This window comes from Pleurodeles waltl, chromosome 4_2 (assembly GCF_031143425.1).
Source record: "Pleurodeles waltl isolate 20211129_DDA chromosome 4_2, aPleWal1.hap1.20221129, whole genome shotgun sequence".
Classification (NCBI taxonomy): Eukaryota; Metazoa; Chordata; class Amphibia; order Caudata; family Salamandridae; genus Pleurodeles; species Pleurodeles waltl.
The window spans coordinates 14,917,593-14,936,142 of NC_090443.1; the positions used below are offsets into that span (position 1 = coordinate 14,917,593).

At 44.6% G+C, this 18,550-nt stretch overlaps 1 protein-coding gene across 2 annotated transcripts in view; it reads right to left on the bottom strand.

The window, feature by feature from the left end:
- CACNA1A (calcium voltage-gated channel subunit alpha1 A) overlaps nt 1-16,323 on the bottom strand; it is a 1,156,221-nt gene extending 1,139,898 nt beyond the window's left edge. For both annotated transcript variants that reach the window (XM_069230415.1, XM_069230416.1), the window contains exon 1: nt 15,219-16,323. In XM_069230415.1, the coding sequence (XP_069086516.1) occupies nt 15,219-15,496 (278 nt within the window). In that variant the 5' untranslated portion in view covers nt 15,497-16,323. The remainder of the gene's footprint in view (nt 1-15,218) is intronic.
- Between the last annotated feature and the right edge of the window lie 2,227 nt (nt 16,324-18,550).

Sequence of the window (18,550 nt, forward strand, 5' to 3'; positions counted from 1 at the left end):
TGGTAGGAATACTCTGATTCCCTAGCCCTGGTGGTGGAGTCCCACAGGCCAGGGGACAAAAACGTTCCCCCCCCTTCCACAAATTTGCTGAGGATCTATGGGAAAATGTAACAAAAAAAACACAAGTGCGGATTCCCGTGCATGTTGGTATTAGCCCTCTGGGTGGGCCAGGTTCCCAGAGGCAATTGTTTTTTCATTTGAATTGGGTTGGGGAGGGGAGGGGGGTGCATTTGGCCTCCCTCTCCACCACCCCCTGTGGCATGCCGAAACAATGAAAGGGATGGGGGGCATAGTGCCCCCCTCCTAGTACGATTTCGGTCCCAGGAACAGCCAACCACCCAGGGCCTAGCCAAAACAATGAAAAAGAGGGGGGCATGCAGCCTCCAGTCTTGGGCCGATTTCAGCCCTGTGAACTGTCACTATCTGGGCCCGGTCATGAAAAAAAAAAGGGGGGAGGTGCCTCATGGCTCCCTCCCCAGGACTTTTTTGGCTCCAAAGACCCGGAACCCCAGGGCCTGGCAATTCAAACATATGGGAGAAGGGCCACAAGACCCCCCTCCAGGAGCAATTTATAGCCCTCGGGACCATATCCCACAGGGATGGTTCCAGCTATGTCCCGGAGTTCCCACTCCTGGGACGTATCAGTTTCCATGCATGCACTGGTGAGGGCAGGGACACCTGTGTTTGTTCTCGCTTGGCGGGAGCAATTTTAAACCTACAGTCAAGCAAAAGCAAACACTAAATTTGCTCCCAACAGGCAGATACATGAAAAAATGCTCCGGGCAGCTCGGAGTAGACTTTTCATCTATGAAGCTGGCAGGGAAACAGATGAAAATATTGCTCCCACCCGCAGGTAGCAGCATTTTTAACTGCTCCCTGCAGCCGGGAGCAATACCAGATCCCACAGGAGGCAGGAAGCCGGCTGAGGCCGCAGTGGCAATGGGGCTTCCCCCCGCAGCCCCAAACAATGATGTAGTGGGTGTCCACGGTAGGCTCTAGGGCTGGGCCGCTGGGAATGGGGTCCCTGGGGCCAATTTTGGCCCAGGGAGGGGGGCAGCATACCTCCAGCCCACTTCATAATGTGGCTGGGGCCTGGGGGATGGGGTCCCTGGGGTCAATATTTGGCCAGGGGAGTGGGGCTGCACAGCCCCTCTCCTCAATTAATAATGACATAGCCGGGGGGATAGGGTCCCTGGGACCAATATTTGCCCAGGGAGGGGAGGCTGCATGTCCCCCTCACCCTTGTTAATATGGTTGGGCCTGGGAGATGGGCCCCCAGGGCCAGAAATCAGCCCAGGGAGGGGGGCTCCGTGCCTCCTCTTGCTTTATAATATGGCCAGGGCCGATATTAGCCCAGGAAGGGTGGCAGCGTGCCCGTCCTCTATAAATTAAGCTATGGGCAAAGGATATGAGGTCCCCCGGGCCATATAGGGACCAGGAAGGAGGCTGAGTGCCAACCCTCCCAGGCTGGCTGCCTTTGGGGGGTTTTGGCCATAGGGCCCGGCTGCAGGCCAGGCCCTGTGGCCAACCCCCTGCAACCTCCAACCGAAGGCCGTTTGCAGCATAGGGTTGGCTGCATGTGGGGGCAGGCCACAGGGCATGGCCATAGACCTGGCACTGCGGCCACCCTACTGCTGTGCATGGTCAAAGGCAGTTGGATTATTGTAGGCTAATTAAATAGTTCTTTATGTTAAAAAAAACATCGAAATTCACTGAAAAAAACAAAGGGACGTTAGAAAATAGAATAAAACATTTCTATGGTTTTGTGTTTGTAAAATGTGAACCTACTTGTGTGACATCTCTGTAACCTTTTTTTTTTCGAGAAAATATTTATTACCTACTGCCAGTCGCTAGCGGGTATAGTCAGGGCCTCTTTACTATAGGAAAAACATTTTTTGTTTTGCCTTTACCTTTGATGCTGTCTGACGAATCTTCAGAAAATTTTCTAAAATAGTTTGACACTCACTTTTGCTGCTGCCTTAAAAGTTTCGGGTGATTTGTCAAGTGAGGGCCGAGAAAAAAGGGGGTAAGACACACAGGGGGCCAACATTTTTTATTTTTATTCTACCAAATTCACAGTGGATCCGCAGGTATTTTTTGTTAAAAAAGTAGGCATGGTTTTGCCCCCCCGTGTGGGCAAGGCCCCTGAGGGAATTATTTATTTATAAAATGGGGGAGGGGTGCACATGGCCCCCCTGGATGATTTTGGCCCCAAGGACCCCACCCCCTGGGGCCTGGCCGTCAGTACCTAAGGGGGATGAAGGCCCCCTCACATGCCCATTTTGGCATCAGGAACCCCAATCCCTGGGCCCAGCTGTACTTGTAATGGTGAGTGAGGGCTGTGCGGCCCCCCTCAAAGAGCCATTAATGGCCCTGGGGACTCAACCCCTTATGGCTGGCTCCATATTTGCCCCATAGTGCCCACCCCCGGGATATAGTGAACCAGTGTTTGCTCTTGTTTGGTGGGACAATTTTAAAGCTCCTGCCAAGTGAGAGAAAAACTTAGGCCCTCATTACAAGTTTTGCGGTCGGTCGAGCCGACTGCCAAACACATGGGGAGGACGCTACCCAAAGCGTATTACAATGTTCCTATTGGGCTGACTGGTGAGAACATTGTATTATGCTGTTCCCGCCGGGCTGACCGGTGGGAACAGTGCTACGGTATTTGTCTTGGCAGTGTTCATTCCGATGGCGCAGGGGCCCCTCTGTGGCCCATGGCACTTGATTTCTGCCAGCCTTTCCTTTTGTAAATATATTTCTGAGTGTCCTGGTCTCACCAGCGTCACCTGCTGTTTTTTTTTGTCTGGTAGGCCGTGGGAGTGTCCCGGGGCCCCGCTATTCCACTGGCTACCTGCAAGCATCTCCATTTAATGGGACCGGGCAGGAACCAGCAATTGTTTTCTTTATATATAAGTGGTGCCCCAGTGCCAACCTGGGCCAACCCACACCTTTATTTTGTTGTGGCCAGTATGGGGAACTCCAGGGCCCCTACAGCCGTGCTAGGTCCCACTACCAGGCCTAAGGTTAAGGGTGTCCAACCATGCTCTTTATGTATTTTCTTAATGCTTTTCTTAAGACTTGTGACTGAGTCCTGAGTCCTAAGATGGCTGCCGACACATTGTTGTTAATGTGGTTGTAGCCAATCAGATCTATCCATGAGATCTGTCAGCTTCACAGATCATCCATGGTGTGATACATACAAAGTTTGTGAGCATTAATTGCTCGAAAACTACTGAATGGATTTACACTAATGCACAAAAATACTATTTCTGGACCACGATCTCACTTTCTGCCAAGTCTGGTGAAAAGCCTTTTAGCAGTTTGGGCTGCAGAATTGTCTAAAGTTCCTATGGAAAAATGAATGAGGGAAACATGTTTTGGGACCTTCTCTTTTTTCTCTGCTCCAGCTTGACAGATCCCCCAGTTAAGAGTTGAGGTGAAAGAACATTTTTTGGACGGTTTTGTGATGATTTATCAAACTGTGCCAAAGTTAATAGGAAAACAAAAAATGCTTTTCCTATGGAAAAATGGGCCTATCCATAACTACCCACTGGCAGCCGTCAGTGGGTAACACACACACACACACACACACACGCACACACACATATATACTCCTATATAAAACACAGTGGTGTTGGTCATTGTGTAGTCACAGTGTTAGGTCACAGAAGGCCCCACACACCAAGGGGACAGAGCAAGGTAATCAACAGAAAGAATCCCCTTGCGGAATGCCCCTGCAACTACGACACTAACACACTTGGTCACTTTTGACACACTTCACAAACATACCATGGTTTTCACAAAATCAGTACCACAACAATGTAGGGGGAAATAAAACCAATTTAGATTGCAAACAATTTATTATCTGAGCAAAATTGAATAGATAAACAGCAGCAAGATCAATTTAGAGATGTGCGAGTTGTTAGAAAATACATATACATCTAAAAAAAACATTCCTTCACAATACGGCGCAAAATAAAATTAAACATCAAAGTAAGAAATAACAACAAATAATACATAAAGGGGAAGACACTTAAAAAGCCATCAGATACACCGCTACAATGGTACTGATCTGCTATCTCATTTTGCCAGATACAAGATATAATTCACAAATGCCATTTGATAGTATCCAGATATCTCAACAGATTCACATTAAGAATAGCATTGACGCTTGTTGGTGGTTAACTTGGTATTTTACCACTTTCCACAGGGTGAAAAAACATTAACTCTCCCACATTAAAATCCATTAACTGTAACCACTAGACTCCACTCCAAAGGGATTTTACAAGAATAAGTCCCTTTCAGATTTGCATTCCATACAGATATCTGAATAATGTATGCAAAAGTAATCCTCCTTTCTAGACACTGTGCTCCTCACCGTCATTCAAAATAGTGAGCTTTCCCCCTAAAAAGACTCCAAATGTATTCCAATCACAAGGGATTTTGTCCTCCTCTTTTAGAATATAAAAGAATCACTGCACTGTCTCATCAATTTTAGAGAGGAATGATTTCCTCTGTATTTGTGTGGATGATGAAATCCTAACATCCAAGATGGACAACACATCTCCTCTCTGTAGCGTGTTACATGGATGCCATCATACGTTCCATCAGGGAAAGGACAAATTTTCATGTAATTTTCCCCCATAAAATGAAAAAGGTCCTTCCACCTAAGCTCATTCCAGGAAAGTTTCTGGGTCTTCATTCAAGCGGGGCTGACAAAAAGTGGGGTCCAAAAACGCCTTTTTCTAATGAGAATTCTCATTGGAATTTATGAAGCAAAACAGGTAAAAGGGCTGAAGGGCATTATACCAAATTTGACAGAAAGCTAGATCTTTATTTGGAAAGTGTGCTTTTTTTTATTTGGTGTTGGTCAGTCTTTTTTGAGAAATTAAAGGGCAAAATATAATAGTATCTGGATGATCAGGGCTTTTTTTCCTATCAACCCCTTCAGTACTGTGGGCTCTGTACCAGCCCCCCAGGACCAAGCAATCTCATTGGCTGAACACAACATCTATAGAAATGTTGTGACCAGCCATTACAGAACTGAGGGGCTCAATCTTCGTGTCCTGAATTTAGAAACAAAAAGTAAAATACACAGGGCTTAGTACGGGTATCTTGGTGCTGTAGCCCTTATGGTCAGGGCCAAAATAAAAAAATAAAAACTTTTTTTCGTGCCCCTGCTGTGTCTGTGCTCCCACATGACCCAAGAACAACCCCTGTGTGGTACTGTGAGGCTGCTGCAGGAGATGTGGTACTGCAAGACCACTCAAGCATCAACAAGGGAAGCTTGAGCTGTTTCACTGTACCGCGAGAAGCGAGTCAGCTGCAGTACTTGTGGCAGCAAAAAATATATATTAAAAAAGTGTGGTGGGGTTTCGTGGATGATTTGCCTCATGCAGGAGGTTGCCATCTGTGGGAGTCTGGGCGAGGGCCTGGCAAGCTGTGCTTAATCAGTGACTTGGGTGAATATCATCACAAAAAAAACAAAAATTCACTGAAAAAACCCAAGGTTAAAGTGATGTTATAGTTAGGTCTTCTAATACCTTTTTAGCTTATGGTTAAAAATCCCTAGAAATTCACTGAAAACACAAAGACTAAAGTGACATTATAGTTAGGTCATGTGATAGTATAAAAACTAATGTTTAAAAACTAAAAACAACTGAAATTCACCAGTTATACATCAGTGACCCAACTATACCTTGTGCTGAAACATTTTTTAGTGAAAAATAATAAGCAACAACAATGCTAATTTTAAGAACCCAAACACTGAAATACACCACTTGTAGTTCAGTCATCTAACTATACTTTGCACCCCGATTGTAGTTCTAAATAGCACAAACACTTCCCAAGGGCACTGGAGCACCTTACATGAGCACCAGAATACATTGGTCATTTTCATTTTATCCACAGAAGATTAAGTGATCTGTCCAGAGCCAAAACCAGGAATTAAACTTGGTTCCCAAATGCATAGCCAGCAGATCTTGCTGTTAGGCCTCATTCATATTTTTCAAATTATGTGTTAAAGTCAAAAACAAGTGGGATGATTGAATATGCTCACACATAGTGAGCACGTTCTCTGTTGAAATGGCTTTGTGAAGTTAAAGAAAACAGCAGCCAAAAAATACTGGAACGTCCTGCTTGAGAATACTTGCAATGGGCTGTTTTACAACTGGACTTGGGACTTAGTTCATCACCTTTGCACCAGCGGTGCTGGAACAATTTTCAGAGTGCAGGTGCTGACATCAATGTTACATCAATGAATTCAAAGGGATTATGAAAAGTCCTAGCTTCACACAAAGGATAGAAAATGTATTCAGCAGTAGAGTGGTAAGGGAGTAGTATTTATCTAGTGGTGCATTTTTGGAGCATATTGTAACAAATATATTACTACTGCATCGTCCTATAGGCACTTTTATTTACAAACTACATACTTTCCATTGAAAGGGTTACTAAATTTATTTGCACATAATTATAGTTTTACTGATAGAACTATATAGCACTCACATGATAGAGTGTGCAAATCAGGTTTCAGTCAATAATTATCATTTGCACACCAAGTAAAGGTATCTTGAATAGGTTTGAGCCTGTTAAAATCTTTGTTTCCAGACTTTACAATTACAAAAAAATTGTTTTGTTTTTGCTTTTCTAACGGCTGATATATTCTGAAAAGTGTGTACAGTTCATTGCAGTTATGTACATTTTGTTGTGTTACGCAAAATGACATCCTACGGCCTTGCCTTTCATACATTCTGTATCCCAGCAAGTTTGACACATAGTTCACTTTAGAAGATCCTCTTACTTTGCAGTCAGAGATAGAAGAGTATACATCAATCTCCATGTTAAAAGAATAAGCAGCAATTTGTCAGAAGACGTAGCCTAGCATTTGACCTCCGTTTGAAGCACAGCAAGTGTTACAAGATAAATGTAAAATGTAAAGGCATTTTTAATAACTGCTCTCTCGCGAACCACCAGAAATCAGCTGACAATTCACCAGTGGGTCGAAACCAATGCTACCTTAGAACATACCACAATGCCTAAAATTGGTCTTGTATCACCGACTAACAATTTATATTGTGACTAAAATCTGCTATCACCCTTCATATATGTTCCTTTCTATGATCCTTAAACACAAGATTTTACTACAACACATTCAAAGTGGAGAATATCACACAGAGTCCTGTAATGGCTGCTATAACATGCTGTCCATCTTGTGGCCATCCAATTAAATGGTTCTCTTTGGGATCTCCCTACATGCTTCTGTTGTGCTCGCCATGTTTCCTTATATTATTTTTGTAATTAATTTGCAGAATGCCGGGACCATGACTCTGAGTCTGTAATGGCTGCCACAACAGATTGTATATGCTGAGGCCAGCCAATCAGGATTGACAATCCTCTTTAAAATGGCCAAGAAGAGCATCATTTGCACCAACGGCTCAGATATCACTAACTTTGTCTCGAGGTTAACCCCTTCATGATCAACTCGAGCACCTCTTTAAACACAAATTTCTCAAAAACCTCTGAACTGATTTACACCAAACAAAGGAAAGCACACTTTCTGAGTAAATTTCTAACTTTTTCCCAATTTTGTGTAATTCTGACATATTTCTGTATTCCAAATTAAACCTTTCAATGGGAATTAAGATGGGAATTTTTTGTTTTGGGAGCCCCCTTTTTCTTGGCTCCGCTTGATGAATCACCATCAAACTTTACATGAATGAAACAAACTGGATGACCTTTTTTAAGTTTTGTACAGATTTGTTGAATGGCATCAAAATGATAAAGAAAGCCAATAATTCCTTTCCTATGAATACCCTGACCTAACTATAACTACTCTGGCATTATCACTGTCAAAGTTACATGTAAGCAGTGAAAACAAATGTGACTCAATACCACATTATTTACAGCAACTGTACTAATTGCATTAACACATTTATTACTACAGTGCAAAGGCTAAATTTGAGTTTCTTACCTCAGCAAAGCAAAAAGAGCCTCACAGATTTTACATAGGGAAAACAGCATTTTAACAGTCAAGATAACACTTCAGTGTGATTTTACCTTGCTCCGCAAATGTAATCCCTTGCATCCTGGTTGTGGCTAAGTATGTTTTGCTAAAACAAATACACGAGAAAATGAAATGCCATAAGCAATTTATGATGTTTATTGTTGAACTAGAGGAGGGACATGTTTCCCTACACTCAACAATAATAGCAAGTAGTGTATCTGCATTTATAATATGTGTGTTAAACTAAAGGTTAAAGTTCAGTGATGCGTGAAGAAGGTAGTAAGGGCCAAATGTACGAACACTTTTTCCCATAGACACCGAATGGGGAAAAACCTTTGCTACATCTGGCCCCAAGATTTTAACTTATGTTAAAAAAAGCCCTAGATATTCACTGAAAAAGCATTATTATTTAAAAAACATAAAACCTGGAAAATGTGCCACTTATACGTAAATGACAAAAGTATAAGTTGCACCACCACAGGTTTCAGATGTCATAAGTGATGTAATATGTGAGGACATTAGTAGTGCATCACGGTGGTGCAAGTTATTCTCATGTTAGACTTACTACCTTCTTCACGTATAACTTCACACTAACCTTTGTTTTTTCAGTGCATTTCTATGTTTTTTAACATAAAGTAATATATTTTTACAAACAATAAGTATGCAGCCAATCACCCGCAGAACATGGCATTCACTTGGGCACAGAAGGGCTGAGTTATCTGTTGGGCAACATTTTTTTATAAAGTTTTTTTTTAAACCTCCAAGATTCCCTAAAATAATCAAAGGTCACAGTGGCATTATAGTTAGGTGTGGAAATGAGACATAAGCTAATGTTAAAATAAAAACAAAAAACACTGAATTACACCAGTTATAGTTTAGTGAAAAAACTGTAACTTCTTCCCTTGTCAGGTCCTTGATTATGACCTCATATTACATCACTTATGACATGTTAAAATTGTAAAAAAGAGACAAGAATGTGGGTTGGCCATTTTTGCTGGGATGGGTGCAGAGCCTAGACGAAGGCCAGTACAGAATGGGGGCAGTAGCTCATAATTCATCCTTATACCTAACTATAACGTCACTTTATTCTTTGTTTTTTTCCATGAAATATATAGGTACGTATCACTGAAAAAAACAATGGTGAAATTGACGTTAGAGTTTGATATGTAAATAAGATTTTAGCTTAAGTTAAAAAAATAACCTTACAAATTCACTGATAAAAACAGAGGTTAAAATTATGTTATAGTTAGGTGTTAAAGTGAGATGAAAACTAACACTTAAAAGTAAAAAACACTGACATTCCCCAGTTATAGCTTACTGAGCTAACAATAACTTGCGTCTTTGCGGTGCACTGCTTATGACTTCACATACTAGATCATTCATAATATGTTAAATGACATTATTGATGACATCATTGAAGACATCTTAAATAACATCTTTGATGACATGACTGATAACACCATTGTCATATGCAGCATAAACTACTGAATATGCAGGATAGACTACTGAGTGTACGCAACTGGGTCCAAAGCATGGAAATATTACAAGCCAGAAAGCCAAGTATGATTGTGCTTGTTGAAAGTTAATTGGTGCTCAGTATACAAATCACTAAAGTCTGGGGTTCAAGTATTACTCCAGGTTAAAGAAGGTAAAGGCTGCATGCATCTAATGTAGATTGCAAAGGTATGTTTGGAAGTAGATTGAGGCTTAAAACCAAAGCCTGTTTCAAAAATGTATGAAAAAGACAAAAAATTCTATTGGTAATAGATTATCCAAAAGTGAATATCAGTGTGCCTGTCCCCATTAAATAGTTGTAATACAGTGCTACAGACAGATTCTGTGTGACAAGGATGTTTATAATGTGCAGGTGTTTATTTCCAGAACTTTTCTGAAAATGTTGAGGAATTACACATTTCTGAATAATGCAGAATGTAGGGGTGTCCCACTTAGAGGTGGTTTATCTCACAATTACTTTGTTAGCATGGCTCTAAGGCTGTATGCAATTGTGCCTTTCTTCGGAATCTGTTTAGTGTATTTTACTAAACAATAGAGGATTGTACCTGGGGTCTGACAGAAGGCGTCTTTTCAGTAGCAGATGTATATCTGTCAACCAGATGGCTTAAAATTTCTGGTCACGTGAAGCCTTGAAGAGGGTATTCCATTTAAGTTAAACAGAAAATTGTCCAGGTGTGTAGCTGATTGAATTATTTCAAGTCCTATAGCATGGTATCACACAGACTGCTTCACGCCATCAGGGATGTCATCAATTATGTCATTTGAGATGTAATGAGTGATGTTGTCAATTATGCCAGTGAACATGTTGTGACTGATGTAATATGTGAGGGCATTAGTTGTGCAAGGAGGGGCACAAATAATAGTTAACTCAGCAAACTATAACTTGGGAATTTCAGACTTTTTTTATTTTTTAAATGTTAGTTTACAACACCTAACTATAACATCACTTTAATCTTAGTTTTTTAATGAATATCTAGGGTTTTTTACGTAAGCTAAGAGCTAATTACCATACCAAATTATACTGTCTCTTTGACTTTTGTTTTTTTTAACTGAATTTCCTTTTTTTAACACAAGGGAGGATCATATTACCACGTTTTAATATCACTTTAACCTTTGTTTTTTCAGAGAATTCCCTGGGATTTTTTCATTATATTAAGTCAAATGTCCCACTGCACATCGCCTTTGGTCTTGTGCTGTGGAGGGTTGGCCACATTCTGCAACCAATACCCCTGGGGAGGCCAATACACCCACAGACATCCAACCCATTTTACGCATGTTAATATTTTTTAAAAATTTTTCACAGTTACCGCATTACCGCCCGCAGCAGAAGTTTCACCCCATGGTACTGTCATAGCTTACAAGCTTTCCATGGTGAAGCTTGCTCAATACTGTGGTTCAAGGGGGTGAAGCTTGAGCAGAGGCTCCCACAGGCATACTACAGTACATCATGAGAAGACAGTTCAGGGTCCTGCAAGAGTACCAAAGGAGCGGGGGTCCCTCTGGGCTTCAGCCTATAACTATCAGGAAGGTCAAGGTATCCCTATCCCTCACCTTATATACTTTTACTTTCTGTAACTTCAAGACATGAGGACAGAGTCCCCAAGTTCTGTAACGGGGACTAAAACATTTTTCTCACAATTGCCTCCAGCCAATCAGATCATTCAGTTCCACATGAGGACTGATGAAACCAACTGTCTAACTTTTTAACCCCTTCATTATCATCTGGAGCACCTCTTTAAACTCAAATTTCTTGAAAGCTGCTGAGCGAATTTACAACTAACAGCATGCTTTCTGAATATAGTTCCTAAGTCTACCAAATTTGGTGTAATTCTGTTGAACCGTTCTTTCAGTACCTGAGAGCAAAGTTTCATATGGGAACTAACATGGGAAATCAATGTTTCTTTTTCTTGGCCTCCCTTGATGGATCACTCAAATGTTCCAGGAAGATGCTGATGTGAATGGGCCTTTTTTGGGAAGTTTTAAGTAGATGTGTAGAATAGCACCAAAGTTCTTAGCAAAACAAAAAATGCCTTTTGAATGGAAACTTTGACCTAACTATAAATATACATTGGTGACTGTCACTGTGTTACATATGTGGCAAGCAATATCTAATGCAGAAACTAATAATGTTCTCATTTACAGCAAAAACAGCTACATTCACAGGGGAAATCTTATAAAGAGACAAGGCCAGCTGGATTACAATAGAACAAATTAACTTAGTTCTTACATAATTCATAAAAAGCTTGATCAAACTGGAGAGATGTTTTATGAACAGACCAAAACGTCTAGATCTTGTAAAGGAACCAAGGAAGACCTGCATGGAAACCAAGTACGACCCCCATATTCAGACTAGGCCAACTAGCTACGAAATTGAAACTGAACATGATCTCATATATCCAGTTGGCCAAGGTATCTACATCCACTAGGTAAACAAAGCTTGAACTAATTTACACATCAGGTCAGCAAGATTTAGAAGGATAGCAAGCACAAACTTATATACAGACCATGCAAGCTAGATCATTCCAATAATCTAAGTATTATTTCATATGTAGATCACGCCACAGAGACTCGAAGGCAAACCAAACTATGTACTCAGAAGAAGGCCAATCCGGCCAGATTAAATAAGGAAACCAAAAATGGCTTAAAGTATAATCAATATCAACAGTTCGAAATTGGTAAGCTGAACATGAATTATCTAAAGACAGTGCATCAAGATCCAATAGTAAAATGAAAAAGTCCTTGTATATAAAGATGATCAGCAGGTTCTAAAGGGAAGCATGAGTATGGTATCTTGTATTGAGCAAGTCAGCTGGACCCATTCTGTAAACTAATTATGAACTCTGATATGCACCAAGCCATCCTTCTCAACGATGGAAACCGAGCACAACCTAATGCCCAGACTAAGTGAGCTAGTGTTAATAGGGAAAACTGTGTAATCTCAGATCAGAACCAGTCCAAATAAAACTAATATGGAAACTAAATGTGACCTCAGAAATACATTAGAACATACTAGTACATTTGAGAAGGACTCCATTTGTTGATCATACCATCAAGATCTAATGGCAAAACAATGCATGATAACGTACACACATGTGCAAAGTATGTAGGCTTGTGACACCCCGATTTGCCTCATTTAGAGATCTGGCTAGCTAAATCCATTGAGGAAACATGCAGAAACTTGTATTCAGACAAGGCCTGCGGGAACGAAAAGGAAAATCCATGCAGGTCTTATATGTACACTGGACCAGGTAAATCGAATGCAATAAATGCACTATGCTAGTAAAAATGAATGGGAAAATGAATAGAATCCATATAAAGTCGAGACCATATAAAGAGCAAGTCACGTATATCCAAAGGAGAAGGACCCTGTGTATAAACCAGGATTGTTTAACCTACTAGATCTACTTCTAATGGAGAAACAAATAAATAAGGTCAGTTTGAGGCATTTAAGAAATCAAACATGATCTAAGAATAGACAAACCTGCTATATACCCAACCCTATATATTAAACTAGGCTTATGAGAAACAAAGGAAACATGCGTATGTCCCTTATATAGATTACAGTGGCAGTATCTAAGGAGGAAACCAAGCATGACTTAACGTACACAATCACCCCAAACACATTAGCTTGATCGAGAAGGAAAACCAGGCATGACCTCATTTATTGTAGGGCTTGTGGAATCCAAAGTTGAAAGTAATCATGAATTCCTACATAAAGAATGACAGCAAAATCTCCTGGGGAAACTAAACATAACTTTATGTATAGACTAGCCAGACTGATTGGGAAATATAAGCAAGACTCCATACATATGTCAGGCCAGCTAGATCTACTTGTGATCTCAACCATGACCTCTCAAATAGACAAGGCATGCTAGATCCACTCCAAACATCAAGCACTGCAATATATAAATCGAAACATCTAGATGCAAGATGAAAACCGAACATTGTCAATTGAATCTATTGGTAATATCAAACAAGCATTCATGTTTAAACTGGATCAGCAATATCAAATTAAAAAACTAAACAGGACCTTATATACAGACCTCATATACAGACCACCTAGACCTACTTTTAAAACGAAGCATGACTCTTATATAGACAAGTCTTATGAAATCCATGACCCATACCTCGACCAGGTCAGAAAGGCTCTAATAGTAAACGCAGGGGCTGGTCACATGTGTAAACCAGGCATGCGCCATGTGAGGGAACCAAGCCTAGTTTCACCACAGACCAGGCCTGCAAGATCGACTGAGTAAGCCAAACCTGACCTCATGTTTAGATCAGGACGAGTGGATCCAATAAGAGAAACTATGCATAACACAAAGAGAGGAAGCTAACAAAATCGTCCTGGGAAACCGAGTCTCTACATACATAGGCTCAGTAAGCCATAGTAAAGCAGCTGAGTAAAATGAGCACATCAAAAACGTACAGAAATGTTCAGCTAAATTCAAGCAATAGAACATAACATTTTAAGCTTTAGATGAGTCCAAGGGAACTGTATCCAAAATGGACCCTGTTTTATGCACCAGGCTGGCTATGTAGACTATGGTGGAGATTTACTAGGCAGTACAACGAGCAGGTTGTGAAATCCACAGACACATAATTACATGTGAAAGAATTTCACGGATGGCAAAGATCATCTTTGTGTACATCGCATATTTTGTTTTTCATTTGAGGTATGGTACATTCACACGATAAATGCATTAATCTGGAGAATAAGCAACGGGTACACCGTCTGTCCATTCTTGTTTTATCCGAGAAATATGAGATCTGATCCCTGGCCGTCCCTCGAATACAGCAACCAAGCATTTCCTCTAGCACATTTTCAGGACCAATCACTCCTCGTGAGAGAAGAATCTAGCGCAGACTGCGTTTCCTCCGCTGCTCTCACCTCCCACCCCTTTCCCCCATGCATGCACACTGTACCGCTATCCCCGGTCCTCCTCGCTCGCTGCGAACCCGCAAGTCAGCACATTTTAAATGAAGTCACCTTTTGAAACGGAAGCGATAAATAAGTGAATACTTGTCAGCTCTGGCCGAGCACAAACATCTCATGGCCTAGTTGCTGCCTCCTTACTGGAGACTCCTCGCCTCTTCTGGTGGTTGGAATTCTATCACGTCCAGCCACTCACCAGTTAATGGCTCATCAATCGCTCGTGGATTAATAATGTATCAGCGATCTGCCCAAGAGACAGCCCTCTTGGTACCGCACAAGCTTCTAGCCATTCTGCAAAACTCGCCGAAATCAGTTCACAGCAGAATCAACCTCATATCGAGCGGTCATTGTGGCAATAAGGACACCCCACACCCTTCTAAGAGCCAGCTGGCCCAAGGAAACCCACTGCCTCCGGAAGCACAGCCTTAAGAGTTACCAAACCCACAAGCCAAAGGCAGACTCGAAATCACCGTCCCACTCATGGCCCTTCTTACCAGCCCCAACTGGGTCAACGAATCCCACAACTCCCAAAGCTCGAAGCGCAACCTAAAGCGTTAACCAAACCGCAGGCCATAGTCCTGAAGGGACTGATTGCCACCCTTGCAGGCCAAACCACAACCATTACATTTACCCAATCCCAGAGCAGCCAGCATTTTTACCTAAGCAACCCATCTGTGGCTAATATGGGCCCCCTCCAAGCCAGTGACCTCTCCCACCCCATGCCCCCTTACCTCCCACGTCACCAGGTTATACTGAAAAGGATATGGCCATTCGGTGATCTTTTTGGCGTATTTCCTCACCACGTTGTCCTCGCTGAAGAGGAAGAGGGAGCGGTTGACGGTGAAGCAGTTCTGGCGGACAGGGATGGGGTTGTAGAGGGCCATGGTTCGTGCTCTCTGCGCCATCGACTGCTTGTACATCCTTTGGGCCCCCGGCGGTCCGCCCTGCCGGCTGCCCCCACGTCCTGCACCGCCCGCCGCCCCGGCTCCCCCTCCGCTGATCCCGCCATAGCGGGACGGCACCTCGTCTCCGAACCGAGCCATCCTGCAAAGAGCAAAGGGCGAGCGTTACGATGCGCTGGGGAAAGAGAAGGGGTGCGGCAGGCGCTCCACATCACATCCCATGGAGCGGCTGCAGGTCAGCTCAGACTCATAGGCGGGGGGCAGTGGTCACGGTGACAGGGGTGGCTGCTGGCATGCTCCCTCGTCCAGGGGGGCAAGAGGACCAAGATCTGGACGGAGCCAAACGAACAGATCACAGACAAGAAGACCGAGTGGGAATCCAATGCAGCCCTCCTGCCTCCCTGCGTCCTGCTCAGCGCCGCATCCTGGACAGTTTCTCTCTGAGCTGCAATAGGTGCATCGCAGGCGTCGACACGATGCCAGGGGCAAGAACCAAAACATGCAAAGATGTCACCGACCTAGTCACTATCCCGTCATCTTCCAACCTGAGGTGTGCACAAGATCTCTAAACCTGCACACATATAACAAACAAGGTGGAATTCTTTGGCTCTTGCAGGGGTCCGCCCCCTCCCCCTTTAGAGCGGTATCAGTTCGTCGTCTTCTGTCTTAACCGACATTGGGGTCGTTTCTTTTCTGACTGGATGCCGACAGGGCAACCTTGGACAATCCTAAAATACCAAAAATGAACTGAGTAAAGCTCGAATGCCCGAGATGTGTGCCGTCCAGCATGGGCTCAGAAGGCGCTGATGGGTGATGCAGTGTCGGGCATCGTGTGCTCCCCCTCCCCAGATGGGTCCTCCTGGGGGTGCATGTGCTGAGGACGGTGTGAGGGGGAGGAGGAGGAGGCAATATAAAGGATAGCGCTGCCGGGAGGAAGGGATGGAGAGGTCTGATGCTCCGGCAGGTTGGGCTGGAATGAGCAGCCAGTCATCAATTCGAGGCTGCAGCCCCATCCCAAAGAGCAGCCAGGGTTGGTCAGGTGACTGCAGACAGCCAATGGAGCCACCCACAAGCCCACTGGAGTTTCGAAGAGGGGGGACTGCGGGGGGTGGGGGTGGAGTGGGGGCGAGCAGAGACAGGGGGCTTTGGGAGATTGCCTCTATAGCACTTCTGGCTGCAGAGATTCTTAAGGGGGGTGTGGGGGTAGAGATATGTACAGGGGCAGATACGCAGGGTTGCTCAGGAGACGTGTGGAGGAGGAAAGATGCGCATGGTGTGCGCAAGAGGTTTACGTGCGGTGGGAAGTGTGGGGAGAGAGATGAGCAGGGGAAGGTTTGTGGGGTTACATGGTGCAGCGTAAGAGTGCAGGTGATGATGCACAGGTGGAGATCTGCAGAAGATGTGCACACGGAGATATGTAGAGGGAGATGTGAAAGGAGAGGTGTGAGAGGGGTGGGTGGAATAGAAAGTGTGCATGTGGATGATGCGCATAGGAGAGATGTGCTGCACAGGCTGCGAGGCGGCCGTGTGGAGGAGCTGTACAAAGGGAGACCTGCAGGTGGACCTAAGGAACCTGGCAACTGTGTACGGGGGAGGAGTGCAGTGGTTGATGGTGTGCAGGGCAGACGCACAGAGCTGCTCGTTTGTGGTAGGATGGGCTGGACAGACGGCGGTGGTAAAGGGTAGGTTAGGAAACGAGGGTGGGCTATCCAGGGCCACTGAGTGCCGCGGTGAGGTGCCCGTCAGGGGTCTGCGGGAGGAAATGGTGCACCAAGCGTTAGTATGGGGTGCCAGCCTGTGATTTAGTGCAGGGCCGTGTGCGCCGTGTCCCTGCGACGGACACTCTGGGGATGCTGGAAGCAGGGTGCACTATGAGGTGGCAGTATGGAAGCCACCGGACCACAGTGTGCACTGCCTGCCTTTAGGAGGTGGCAGACTGAGGTACTGAGCGCCACTGCGGGGTGCCAGTGGCAGGGTTAGAGGAGGAAGGGCTGGAACAAGTGCCACTACGAGGTGTCAACTGGAAGCTATGTGGAGAAAGGGTCAGAGGGTGCCACGGTGAGGTGCTCGCCCGAGGGCTACAGAAGGAAAACATGTACAGTGATCCTTGCAGCCTGTCTGGAGACTTTGAGGTGCAGCGTGCTAGGGTGAGGTGCCAGCCTGAGGACACAAGAAGGAAAGGGAAAGGATTGTTACTGGGAGGCATCTTTTTACGGATTATAGAAGAGGAAAGGGCACCGAGGAGCAATGTGGGGTACCTGGGATTGCACAATGTCTCTAGAATGCTCTAGCTTGGTGGTAGTGTAATGTGCCACTGCAAGGTGCTGCCTCCAGGATGCAGCACTAGGAAACATGATGCAGGTGGATGGTCTTATCTGTGAAGCTGTGGTGGAGGGAGGGTTGTGGGAGCTGGAAGAGTAGGTACAAAGCGCCACGGAAAGATGCCGGTCCGTGTGCTTTGCTTGCTGGAAGGTGCAAGACGGGAGGCAATATCGGGGGGAGGAGATGGGACAGTACCACTGGAAGGTGCTAGTCAGGAGCCCAGAGGAGAGGATGGGACAGTACCACTGGAAGGTGTCAGTCAGGAGCCGGGTGGAGAGGATGGGACAGTACCACTGGAAGGTGTCAGTCAGGAGCCTGGTGGAGAGGATGGGACAGTACCACTGGAAGGTGTCAGTCAGGAGCCCGATGGAGAGGATGGGACAGTGCCACTGGAAGGTGCCAGTCAAGAGGGTGGGGGAGGAGATGGGACAGTACCACTGGAAGGTGCCAGTCAGGAGCCCAGTGAAGAGGATGGGACAGTGCCACTGGAAGGTGCCAGTCAGGAGTCTGGGGGAGGAGATGGGACAGTACCACTGGAGTCAGGAGCCGGGTGGAGTGGATGGGACAGTACCACTGGAAGGTGCCAGTCAGGAGACCGGTGCAGACGATGGGACAGTGCCACTGGAAGGTGCCAGTCAGGAGACCGGTGGAGAGGATGGGACAATGCCCCTGGAAGGTGCTAGTCAGGATCCCAGAGGAGAGGATGGGACAGTACCACTGGAAGGTGCAAGTCAGGAGCCGGGTGGAGTGGATGGGACAGTACCACTGGAAGGTGCCAGTCAGGAGACCGGTGCAGACGATGGGACAGTGCCACTGGAAGGTGCCAGAAGGAGGAGATGGGACAGTACCACTGGAAGGTGCCAGTCAGGAGCC